The sequence below is a fragment of the Diabrotica virgifera genome, chromosome 10 (assembly GCF_917563875.1).
Source record: "Diabrotica virgifera virgifera chromosome 10, PGI_DIABVI_V3a".
In the NCBI taxonomy this organism is placed as follows: Eukaryota; Metazoa; Arthropoda; class Insecta; order Coleoptera; family Chrysomelidae; genus Diabrotica; species Diabrotica virgifera.
In genome coordinates, this window is record NC_065452.1 from 10,083,337 (window position 1) to 10,097,471 (window position 14,135).

A 14,135-nucleotide genomic window follows, 5' to 3' on the forward strand; every position below is an offset into this window, starting at 1 on the left:
AAACGGCTTGCACGATTTTTATAAATTTTGGTATGTAAGGGTCTTGTGATACGTTTTCTACCGTTTTTCTGAACATCTAATGAACTTTCTCTTTTGAAATGGGACACCCTGTATATTTTTTGCGTTTTGAAGTCCTTAAGAAATGCTGATTATTTTTTATGTAATACTCCCTATACCTAAATGCCATAATTTCGTCGTTATTGCTATATTTATTTAACAAAAAATTTAAAACAAGTTATAAAAATTAATTTTCTCAGCCCGACCAGACATTATTTTAAATTCTTTGGATCATTTTAAATAAAAGAGGTCCCTTGTAATTTTTCTCTAAAGTCGATCGTTTTTGAATAGTTATAAACAATTTTATACTAAAAAAACGAAAAATGATGATTATCAAGGCTCAAAATCCCAGAGTAAAAAATATTACTTTTTTAATTACAACCTAAATTCAAGTTCAAACCTTATTATACGCAGTTTGGGCTTATTTCATTTTAAAAGATTGTTTTTTAATTGTTAATGCAGCATGATCGCCCGTTCTCTCATAAGCTATTCATTTAGGCTCTTCTTAAAAAATAATATTTTAGAATAAAACATGCCAAAAATTCTCATGGGGAGCTGATAGAAGAAGGCTTCAAATTTAATTTAGGCTCTTCGTGATTTCAAAAATAATGTTTTTTATTTAAGTTTTTGAGCATTGAAAATCGTAATGTTTCGTTGTTTTCAGTATTAAATTGTTTATAACTCAAAAACGTTCAAACGTACAAAAATGTTCGTTGTTTTCAGAATTAAATTGTTTATAACTTTAGAGATGAATTTTAAAGAACATTTTTTGTTAAATAAATGTAGCAGTAACTCCGAAATTGCCGCATTTAGGTATAGGGAATATTACATAAAAAATAATCAGTCTTTTTTTAAGGACTTCAAAACTAAAAAAATATACAGGGTGTCCTATTTGAAATAAAAAAGTTCATTAGATTTTCAGAAAAACGAAAGATCTGACAACAATGTAGATACCACCATAATATCGGCCGTATCACAAGACCTTTACACACCAAAATTTATAAAAATCGTGCAGGCCGTTTCTAAGATAATTGAGGCGTTCCATACATAAAACTCACTTTGTATATTCATTTTTCATCTGTTTTAAGACATTTATAACTTCCTCGTTAGTAATTTTGGTAGTATTTCAGATCCTACATTTAATATTTCCATACCGTGGTTTTCTGGTTTTGCTACGCTGAATGAGTAGGTATAATTCTGTATAAATAGTAATCTTGAACAATATTTTTTATTATCTTATTTTTGTCGTTTTAGTGATTCCATTTTTATCTTTTATCTAGTGTATTTGTTGTCGGTCTTTACTACTTATTTAGAGTTTTTAACACTTTCAAACTCTTGTTTTTCTCTATAATATTTTTGATTTGTTCGGTGTTGTTGTCCCTGATGTCTTGTCTTATTCTTTTTCATATTGCCTTATTAAGTTTCTTATATTCTGGTGAATTTCGGTCCATGCAACTTCTGTCCTTAATCATCTGTTGTGTTTCTGTCTTTAATTTTTTATTTTTTATAAATTTGTTGATTTTTCCTAAAATTGTATTAGTGCTTTGGGCGGGCCGCACAAAAAAGTTGCAAAGGGCCGCATGCGGCCCGCGGGCCGCAGGTTGCCGACCCCTGCCTTAAAGGAACGCACTATTTTCGGGGACACCCTGTATATGTATTGGACATTACGTCATTAGTGTTAACATGACGTAGTCGAGGGTAATTTGAAAGGTCTCCTAATCGCCATTGCCAAGATGTATCATTCGAATATTTATTTTTACTGGGTAAAACAAAATTATGTATGTACTTAGTTAAGTATGATGCAAAAGTATGAAATAAATGTATTATTGCGAAATGAAATATGAAATAATGAATTTATTCCATAGTTTTGCATCATACTGTATATATAAACTTATATATCCCCGGTAGCATTTTGTAAGTCAATAGTATTATTGTCCTTTACTTGGATTATGCCTAATTCTAAAATTAACACACTGCAATTAATATTATTAAAACATTAATACATATTATGAAAAAAGTCATACACACCTGTAAAAGTATTCCTATAGGGTGTCGGCCGCAAATGGTGTTACCGTATTTTTTTAAATAATTAGTAAATTCCGTTGGATTTAAGTTTTCAATTATACTCATACCCTGAAAGGAAAGGAAATGGTATAATTAGTAAACACCATAAATAATTACTTATTTTATTTCTTACTACTACTTTGCATAAATGAAGCAAATATCGAAAATATCTTTTTCATATTTTCTTCCAAGCAATTATGGACCAAGAGCAGCAACGTCGGAAAAAAATTATTTTAAGACAACTGGTTCTTTAATATATTATTCCCTATGCTTCCTCGAACACCGTACCGGCCAGCTGGCTGCTGATACAGGTTGCGTTCATTACTGCGCAGCACATTTGTAAAGGTAAACATATCGAATTTAAAATTATTGTAAGACGAAAAATTATTTTGTCATTACTTTTTAAACATTATTAGAAATATGAACTATAATTATCAGACATTTTTGTGGTTTAAAAAGTAATGACAAAAAATGTTTCGTCCTAAAATAATTTAAATTCAATATACAGGGTGATTGATGAGTGTGATAAAGCTCAGTAGATCCGCTATAGTAATAGATAGCAATAAAAGTTGAAAACAAAAATTGTAGCCAACTTTCAGCTTTACATTACGAAATTAGTTAGAATGTTACAGGGTGTTCGATAACATAGTGGCAAACCAAACTTATATTTTTTTAAATGGAACATCACAAAAATATAAAGGTTTGTTATGTTATATAGTATCATTACCGTACTTTAATTTTTGTATAATATTCCCTATGCCTAAATTTATTAGTTTTCGAGATATTTTCATTTTTCAGAGCAAGTTATTAATTAAGGTGTTCTATTTAAAATTACTGAGAAAATAATGTACTTGCGTTTTGACTCATCCTGTATTCGATATAAAGAAAATTAGCCATATCAACCATTTTTATAAATTTTGACAATCAACAAAAAAATCTAGCACTAATAAACCATTGCTGTTGTGCTTATTTTTATTTATACAGAGAGCTGAACTTATTATGATTTTCGTAGAACATTGGTTATAACTTTGTAAATACCCTGAATAACATAACAAACCTTTATATTTTTGTGATGGAGAAGTTAACATGATTTCGAATATAAAATAAAATATAGGGTGTTCCATTTAAAAAAACATAAGTTTGGTCTGCCACTATGATATCGAACACCCTGTAACATTCTAACTAATTTTGTAATGTGAAGCTCAAAGTTGGCTATAAGTTTTGTTATTAACTTTTATTGCTATCTATTACTATAGCGGATCTACTAAGCTTTATCACACTAATCAATCACCCTGATTTTGTATTTACCTGTACAGGTGTACTGCGCAGTAATGAACGCAACCTGTATCAGCAGCCAGATGGCCGGTACGGTGTTCGAGGAAGCATAGGGAACAATATATGAAAGAATCAGCTGTCTTAAAATAGTTTCTCGAAAACGTTGCTAGCTCCTAGACCCTAATGAAAGAATTTAAGGTTGTCAGATGTTTATAAAAACACTATACTAAATTTACAATCAAGACGCAGTAGAAATAAACAAACCAAGACACGTTAAATGCTACTAGGAGCACTCCCGAACCATAATTTACAATGTATAAACTTTGGAAATCATGATTTGGGATTTACAATGTATATACATACATTGTTAAATATGATTCAGGAGTGCTCTTAGTAGCATTTAACGTGTCTTGGTTTGTTTATTTCTACTGCACCTTAATAGTACATTTAGGTATAGGAATTAACATGGGAGATGGGGGGTAGTTGATATTGCTATGAAGAAGCAAACACCTGAAAATAAAACATAGGGTGATACAGGGGAAAACAAAAAAGTAACTGATTCAATAGTTTTGGAAGATGTTAAGTTACATATTGAAAGTTTTCTACTAAACGACATAATCTTGTCCCATACTTCAACATCACTCTTATGTATAAACTTTATTGTGGGCTATGATGACAGGCATTGAGAAAGTTAGGTTGGTAATGTATAGAAACATTTTCAATGAAAATTTTAAGGTAGGTTTCCTTCATTCTATAAAAGATCAGTGTTGTTTGTTCTCATAATATCACTGTAACCACTAATTAGAAAACGTTGTTGAATGTGGACTATGAAGCTCATCTTTGTCTTACGGATAAAGCTAGAACCGAAAAAAAGATCGAGTTCATTCTGAGTCTTATAATGGAGAACAAATATGTGCCAATTTTGATCTCCAGTAAATTTTATCAGTACCCACTGATCCAACAAATAATGCACTCTTTTATAAACGTTTGCTAACTACAACTTCATAAGGACATCGCACACATCTTATGGAAAATATAATGTCACTCAAATTCAATAAAATTTATACGAATAGATTCGTTTTAAATTAACGGTCAAATCTTATCATTGCGCCAACTCCATATTTTCAATAATAAGAGCAGAAATTGATATAAATAAATCTGAAATCAAATGGATACGTACATAAGTTAGAGAGAGAAAAAATATTTTATAATACCCAAATTGTCGGTACTCCATAAATCACCGGATTAGTTTTACTAATCCGCTTAGGCCCAGCGGGGTTTAAGCTCTTTTGAATAGCACCCAGAGCAATAGTGATTGTAACTGACACTTTTACTGACTAAAAAATTTGATTTCGATAAACTTTAATTGCAATTTGCGCCGTAATTAATCATAATTAAGAGTTGGCGCAATGATAAGATTTGACCGTTAATTTAAAACGAATCTATTCGTATAAATTTTATTGAATTTGAGTGACATTATATTTTCCATAAGATGTGTGCGATGTCCTTTACAATGTTGTAGGTAAGGCGACTGTTTCACAATTAAAAAGTTGTTTGCAATTAAAAACTATGTTGAAATATGCAATTAAGTATATAATTCCAGTTGAAATATTGTAAAATATCAAGGCACTTTACTCTTGAGCGAAATGTCATATTCGGATTCAGCATAATCAAAAAGAAGATAGAAACATTTTTGATCAAAGTAAAATGATGAATTCACCGATATTTTAAAATTATTTTTACCAAATAGTTTTATTGTTTAAACAATTAATAAACAATTAGAGGCTAAATCTGTGAGTAGAACTTTTTACTTTAAAATAAAATATATAAACTATCAAAAAATGTTTTAAAAAAATATAAGATTGTTTGATTTTTTCCGAAACAATGCAAGTTTTCAATCTACATTGACCCCCCTAAAGTGTAAGTGTTATAATTTCCTTATCTTATCGTTTATCTGTTGAGAGATTGTTCAATGACTATACAAGAAAAGTCGTCAATAAATTGATAAATAAATGCGTACCAAACTGATGCAACTGTAACTTTAAAACAACACAAAAAGCAGAAACTGCAAACAACCAAACAAATTAATAGATGAACCTACTGCCGACAATTGTATCGAAATACTAATTCTAGATTTAGAAATATTCTAAAATTCCTAAAATTGCAATTCTCAAATCTTTCAATAAGTCACGTACAAAGCATTATTGTGTATTGCCGTCACCAGAAAGTTCGGGAGACCGGAAGGGATTAAGTTTCTAGAGATGAGATGATTCACTTGCCGAATATGCCTATCTATTTAGAAATTTACATTCTCAAATTAAAACACACAACGTAAAATAATATAACAATAAGAGTTTTTTACATAATATCAGACGACAAGATGGGGCCCCTGATCGATGGGGGCCCCCGCAAGCTTCATGATGCGGGGACCTTTGTTACGCCCCTGTGCTTAAACAGTTTATAGTAGAGCAAGGACGAATCCTGGACCGATTTTCGGGAGGGGCCATGAACTTTTTTTTGGAGGGAGACCGGGTGGTCTGGGGGTAATTTTTAAAAATTTGGGTTACAATGGTGAGTTTTAAGGCACTTTTCACACACTATTGAGTGCCATAAAGACATTCAAAACTTATCGTTTTAAAACGTATTATTAAAGTCAGTACCGATTCCTACACATTTTTTCGGATCCAAGTGCAGTTCTTTCAACAAGTTTAATACTATTTTTCCCAATGCTTCTCCTGTCAGGCCTTATTCTTCCCCTCTTTCTCATTTTTACTAATTATTTTTATGTTCTCATAAGCGTCAATGAACTTGACAAAGTCTTCACGAATGTTGTTATTGTGTACAGTAGGAAAAATGAACGATTACCCAAGAACGAACATATAAAACACGCTGTATTTTTCTGTCACCGTGTCACAAAAAAAATTGGCTAACGCAAGTACAGTTACGGTCACTGAATAGTTTACACTTTAATTTTTACATTGTAATACTGCAAAAATAGCAGTGTCGAACGGATTTCATAAATGTCAAAGTCAAAAAATTTGAAAAAGTCAATGCTTGTCAAAAATTTCAGAAATGTTGAAAAATAAAATAAAACCATACCAAACTCCTCCAAAATGATTCGAATGCATTTGAGAGATGCGCAAAAAGCACGAGCAGTTGCCAAACTCGAAGAAGGTTGGTCACTAAGGCAAGTTGCTGCAGATTTAAACGTGAGCCATATGTGCATATGGAAAATCAAACAAATATGTGTTTATCAATATTTAATATAAAATAGATTTAAAATAAAATGGTATTTTAAAACCAGACTTCCTTATTTTCGTTATTAATATCATAATCAAGTTTATTCAAAAAGACTTCTTTCTATACTTTTCATTTTGTTAAATTTTGTAAAATATATTATTTATATTATTTTGATTTTTTAATTTTAATCAACCTATTCTAGGTACACCACTGGTAACGTCACTTTGACGTAAAAGGTGCGTTTACACGGGGTAAAAATTTAAAAAATCGGCTCCTAGATACGTAATCCTGTAAACTATTTGATGACCGCAACTGTACATGTATAATACTTATATAAGCTGTTCTTAGAATACTGGTACTAGTGTTGCGCAAATGCAAGACCAAGACGAGACTTAGAGAGTCTTGGTCTTGCGACAGTACACCTGGTCTTGGTATTGGTCTTGGTATTGCGCTCCAGGTCTTGGTCTTGGTCTTGCAGCAAGAGTCTTGCAAGTCTCGCAGTTGCTCATTAGCCTATTACATATCTTAGAACAACGTAACAGAGTAGGTCAATTTTAAGCTTTAATATTACAGCCATAGTAAAGACCAACCATATTAATAAATATCTAAACAACTGACACCGGGTGGGGTTTGAACCTACGATCTAAGCGATCCGTGTCTATGTTGCAACTAACCAAAGTTTATTAGGAACTTACGTATTTTTTCTAGTATTTGCCATTGACAATGTGTGATTTAAAAAGCATTCAATTCGGTGACAGATGTGCACAATATGAAGGGTCGGAGGGAAAAAATATGAATGTCAATTTTTGGTCATTTTGAGATTTTTGTGCAATCTGTTAGTTTAGAAAGAGTACTATCAACCTGTGAAAGGACAAGGGGAAATAAATATAATAATCGTCTTAAAATAACGTCGCAAGATTGGACGCAAGGGATAAAAACAATGAATATGTAACTTTGTTTCTCATTTTACCGAAAATGCTTGCAGATAGACATTCATCGTTCTTTCCCCTGGCCCTTCATATGTTAATGCCAGTTCTCATTTTGGTACCGAATACCAAACCGAGAATTATACACTTCTCCAAGAAATTAAGGCACCTCCTTAAAAATGGGTCATTTTTGATGGCTCGAATTTCCTAAACATGTTGTCTGATTTAAGTGATTTTTTAATATTATTTAGCCTTATTCGTTAACAATATCGCTGTAATAATATTGTTGCTAGAAGTTAAATTGTCGTTGTATAGGTACCCGATAACTTATCGGTACTAATGAGTGTACCAATCAAACTGTGTTTTTTTTCTAAAAGTTAGTATCATCCTGTGGAATATTCTAGCATTTATAAAATACTGAAATTAAAACCCAACTACAGTCTGATATTTTTTTAACATTTTGTTTTTTCATTCGCTTATGTTGGATAACAGTAAAGTTAGGTATTTTAACAACTAGCCATGTTTTTCATCAATACAGAGTGTTTTTAAATAAGTATGGCAAATTTTAAGGAGTAATTCTAAACAAACTGGTCATGTTACCCGTATGCGCGCCAATGGTGAATATTAAATTCTTAATTGTATGTCAAAAATGCGTAATAACTACCTCTTAAAACCCACCAAATTTCATTTGTATATCTCAACCGGTTTTAGAGCACTAAATAAATCGTCAGTTTGTAAGAAAAATTGTTCACCCCCTATTTTGGAAACGAAGCATTTGCGAACATACATTTATAAAGCAAACTGTCAAATTATTGTTCGTGCAGAATTACCCCTTAAAGTTTGCCATACTTATTTAAAAACACCCTGTATTGATGAAAAACATGGCTAGTTAAAAAAGTACCTAACTTTTTATTATATATAGTTGGGTTTTAATTTCAATATTTTATAAATGGTCGAATATTCCACAGGGTGATGCGAACTTTGAGAAAAAAATACAGTTTGATTGGTACACCCGGTATACAATGACAATTTACCTGTCTAAAATATTTATGTTTTAGAAACAATATTATTACAGCGATATTTATACAGAATAAGGCTATATTATTATCAAACATTAAAATCAAATAAATAAAAAATCAAATTATCAATCGAACAAGTTTAGGAAATTCGAGACACCAAAAATGACCCGTTTTTAAGTGCGTTAATTTCTTGGAGTAGTGTTTATCAACCAAAGAGTAACAAAAGAACAGTTGATTGATAAAACAAATGACCAATTTAATTTAACTACCTACAGAAAAAAGAGCTTATAATAAATGTCCTTTTGTTTTCCATGTATTTCACTATAAATATTTCTTTTGTTGAATGCCTCGTAGACAGTAAAATATCGTTTCTAAATATTTGGGCATTTGGTTACATGGTATAGCCGGCACGGCATTATCTGTTATTAGTCTGTCTCGTTATCGTAGTCACACTCAGCAGAAAAAATATACATAATAGTCTTATTATTCTATATATCGATATGATTTTTGTAGTGTTTAAATTCCTAGAAAACTAATTAAGGAAAAAATGAACTACTTATTAGGTAGGTATATTTTTTATCAGCATATGACATTTTTAAAAAGTTTATTTTTATTTTATTTATTTACGGACCGAAGTCCATTAGTATATGATACAATTAAATTAAAATGTCAGACAAATTAGAAAAATAAGATCTAGTAGGTACAAAATTGGTAAATACATAACAAACAATAATAAAGAATAAAATTACTTGCTCTCATTTAACAATTGAGAGCTAGAACATTTTGAAATTGACAAATACAACTTATCCTAGAACAAAGACAATAACAGTAGTTGACAAATCAGTCTTGAATTAGAACATTAAGTTAAGTATAAATGTAATTGTTTAGATACATTAATTTATGAATAGAGAATAGAGGGCGGCTATTCTCAAAACCTGGACAGTTAATAATTTCAGAGCGAAGAATGTATGTTTTTCTATGGATGCTATACAATATGCAACTTCTCTCACTACTTACATACATTCAAAACGAACAATTCCTCATGCAGTGAGAAAAGTCGGCCATTGCACTGAGAAATATTTTTCTCACGGGTTCTCCTACGGTATTTGATACTATGATCGCCGTTTCCATGGTAACATGCAAAATACAAACACAATTAATGTTGTCAAATAAATGTGTTAAAGCAAAACCTACCAGGAATTAACTTTCAAAACTGTTCAAAAATAACTGTTAATTAGAATTTAAAAAAATAAGGTATATAAATTTTAAGAATATTAAATACCTACATGTTTATTGTATATGTATTTTATTTCAATTTATGCATATCATATACCTAAAAGCACCTAAATTATTTAATTTTGAAGTTTGAACTCTTGACAAAAACGCATCCATAGAAAAAGTACAATGTACAACACATGAGAAAATGACATATTTCTCCCTCGCTTGATTTGCAACAAACTTCTGCGCTCGTGAGAAATATGTCTTTTTTCTCACTTGTTGTACAATATACTATTGTTTATGGTATTGTTCGTAAGGCGCAGAAGTCCAATTTTACAAATTTATTTGCTTCTCATAGAGTACCTACCTAAGAATATACCCGAACTAATATACTTCATAAAACGATCCTCAGTTCTAACTGCAAGACGCAAGAGTATTGCAGGCTTAGTCTTGTTCTTGCTCAAATCTTGCACGGCAAGTCTTGGTCTTGCTCAAATTAGGCGGTCTTGGTCTTGCAAAAACGCAAGAACAAGACCAAGACTGCAAGACCAAGACTGACTTTGGGCAACACTAACTGGTACTAGTTCATTATTTTCGGGAACATAGAAAAGATGAGTTTAATATGATCGCTCATGGGTAATCTTTCATTTTTAATAAATATGTATCTCAAATTTAGAAAATTCTGTTCCACGTGGGATGCCTCGGTCGTTTCGTCAAATACGATAGGGTAAAAATTTGCACTTTGAACCTGATTAATTATTTGTTCAATCACTTGTTCACCACAACATGTTATCAATTGACTTTGATTGGTGCTACTAACGTATGTTGCTCGGGAAGATGCTGTGGATAGGTGTTGTTTAAGAGTCTTATCCCCTGATACTATTTTAAACCTAAACAATTCCGTCATTGCTAGGTCCAGCATCTTCTTCCAGAAGCAGAAGGCCATCATCACGATGGCTTATTAGAGGAATAATTTGTCGACTTAAGAACACTATAGATTCTACTATTGGTCGTAGTCTTTCTCTATTTTCTTGTATCTGTCTAGACCTCTGAGAGTCTATCTAGTTAATGTCTGACTTTTGCGGGTTGCGATAACTTCATGGTTTTGTATGGCTCCGTCTTTGCCCATGAGTTTGGCGAAAGATGTTAAAGGTTTCGTGACAAGGCTTTGGGCTCTCATCCCTTTATTGTAACCATATTTCTTATTAGAAAAATAAAACGCAATACTTGCAAAACAATCCCTTTTTTAATGTGCGAAAGTACCAACCAACTCATTTGTTGTAATTGCTGGTGACCCAAGTAACACTTAATTTCTTTTTGAAGTTATACTTCTTTAGACGCGATAGGGAGTGAATTTTTATTATTCTGCGCGCATGCGCACAGGGACAATATGTTGTTCTTTGCTAAATCTTTTAAGTTACATGTATCAGTCCAAAAAAGGTGTAGACAAAATATATTAGTGTTTTTAGTAAATATATTTATTATAATTTTTGGGTCTTTGGATTTGACTTCCTCGGGAGTAAGGTAATACGTATTATTAAAACATTTTTATTTAATACTTCACTTCGTCTATTTGTTACCGCGGTTTGTCATAATGTCCGAGAAACCCTCAAAACAATGCCTTCGTAGCCTCATTGGTACAGCAATCGACTACGGATCGAGAGGCCCCGGGTTCAAATTCGGACAATTGCTGCCTCTTTTTTGATTTTTTTGATTTTTGGAAAGTGGTAAGTAACTATTAAAATCAGTTTAATATTTAATAAAACAAAAATAAACTGTTAACAGTATTTTATTTCGCTGAAATCATATAATAGAAGTATAACTTCTTACGTGCGTACAAAGTACACACACATTCTTTTTTATTCTTTGTGTGTACAGAATATGGAAATTGATACGATTGATGGCTGCCAAAGTCGTTCTAACAAATGGCACTTTGTTGTAAAATTATCAACATTTTGATTTACAAAAAATCCTGTCATTCTTGAAACTTCCGTTACTGTTTTTGTTCAATTATAGTTCAGAAGACATATGTATCCCCTGTTTTGTGCATATAAGTATGTGTTGTAAGACTATTAAAAATATTTGAACTGCAAATATTTAAACTGCTATTTTTTAAATTCCTGGAGGGGGCCATGGCCCCCTCCCTGGATCCGCCCTTGTAGTAGAGGATCCGACGTAAGTTCGAACTTCACCTAGCTGTTTATCGGATAAAAATTATTGGATATGTAATTTAACATGTTAACAATTACAAAAAACATGGGGTGCCCAATCTTAGTTGAACCATTTTCCTTAAAAATTTATAAGAAACGTTTTATAGGTAAAAAATGATTATTTCCTCTTTTACGATTGTTAAAAAAACTAAGCAAGATCAGCCGTACGTCTTCACGCATTTACCATAAGCTATCCCTTATATAGGGGAGTGCAATTAGAACGAAAAGATACAATGTTTCGGAAAAAATCAAACAAGGTTATATTTTTCTAAAACTTTTTTTGTTAGCTTATAAATATGTTAAAGTAAAAAGTTCTACTCACAAATTTCGCCGCTAATTGTTTATTAATTATTTAAACAATAACAATTGTTTTGTATAAATAATGTTAAGAATATGGGTGAATTCCACATTTTACTTTGATAAAAAATGTTGTTATTTTAGTTTTGATTATGCTGAACCCGAATCTGACATTACAATTTGCAAATTCAAAATGGCGGATTTTTCCTAAAAATCAGTTGTAAAATCCGAATTTTTTTTATAAAACGTGTTTGTTTACATATATGTGGATATTTTTGAGAGGTTGCTGAACCTGAATCAAATTTTGATAATTTAAATTATAAAATGGCAGATCCAAAATGGCGGATAACTTAAAAAATAGTTGTAAAATCATAATTTCTTTACAAAATGTATTTATTTCTACATATATTTATTTTTGAGAGCTTTGATAAACCTAACTTAAATGTTAACATTATAAACTATAAAATAGCGGATCCAAAATGCGGATTTTCTAAAAAGAACATAAAAAAGAACATTTTTCTAAAACATTTATTGTCTTTATTTTTAACAGTTTGTTGAATCTGAATTAAAGATTAAAAATTTAAATTTCAAAATGGCGGATATTTAAATGAAAAACAAGTAGAATCCAATCAAACAAATATGGAATTCCATTCTTAAAAAAAAGATAAACAAATAATTTTCACAATAATATTAAAAATTAAAATGTAGTAGAAAGAAAGAATAAATTATTCAAAATCTATCTCTTCAATATTCAAAACATTGTTGCAATGGGATCATAAATAAAAAAGTTATTCTTAGTAAAAAGCTCCGCATATTCTAAAACTTTAAATGCAATCATAAAATATAAATTTTTATCAATTTTGTACGAGATATGTCAATAAATAAAAATTTCAGTTAGGAGTAAAATACCTATATTTTACTATTTTACCTAAATACTGAAAATTGTTATTATGGAAAGTTGTTCAGAATTAAAAACGATGTGTCAATATGCAATTACACTCTTCTAATCGAAATATTGTTAACTATAAAGGTACATATTTATTGCGCGAAATATAATTTTTTACATACTACCTCGTATAATATTGATAAAATATAATATTTTATATTTGCATATTAAGTGTTCGACCATGCACATCTATTTATGACGAATAACTTTCTTCATAAAATTAATAATAAATCAGTTATCATAAATAATAAGAGATAATTTAATGATGTTGGGTATAATTAATTTAAAACAATATTAAAAAAAAAACAAATTTTCGATTAGAAGGATATAGTTACATATTGGAACATAGTTTTTAATTTCAAACAACTTTTCTTTATAAAAATTTTCGATATTGTGAAATATAAAGGTACTTTACTCTTGAGTGAAATTCATATTTTTTGACATACCTCGTACAAAATTAACAAAATTTGATATTTGATGGTTGCATCTTATGTTATATACGATGCAGAGTATTTTATAAAGAATAACTTTTTTTCGTAAAACTGATATTAAAAAAGTTATCAATAGGATCCAAGTTACGCAGACATACTGTATAAGAGCTAAAAAATTTTTTTGTTGAACATTTATTATTGTTGAAGCTTATTATTAAATATATTTTTAATACAGTAAGTTTTACAGAAAAAAGTTTTGATCACTCTGTATATACATTTTTTCAGCTGGTAATTTTCGGTTTTTGTATTACATTTTTGTTATCTTTCTTAGTTTTCTCAAAAAGAAATTGTTTTTTCATTTTTAAACTAAAATAATTCAGTGTTTTTAAAGATTACATCCTAAGCTTTAAAAAAATATCAAAAAATTTAATTCAAATAATACGCTGTCTCAA

The 14,135-nt window shown here is 30.3% G+C and overlaps 1 protein-coding gene across 1 annotated transcript in view; it reads right to left on the bottom strand.

Moving 5' to 3' along the window:
* Positions 1 to 14,135, bottom strand: part of LOC114334525 (protein MEMO1) — an 83,855-nt gene that overhangs the window by 16,464 nt on the left and 53,256 nt on the right. The window contains exon 6 of the mRNA XM_028284585.2: positions 2,086 to 2,190. Within this exon, the coding sequence (XP_028140386.1) occupies positions 2,086 to 2,190 (105 nt within the window). The remainder of the gene's footprint in view (positions 1 to 2,085; positions 2,191 to 14,135) is intronic.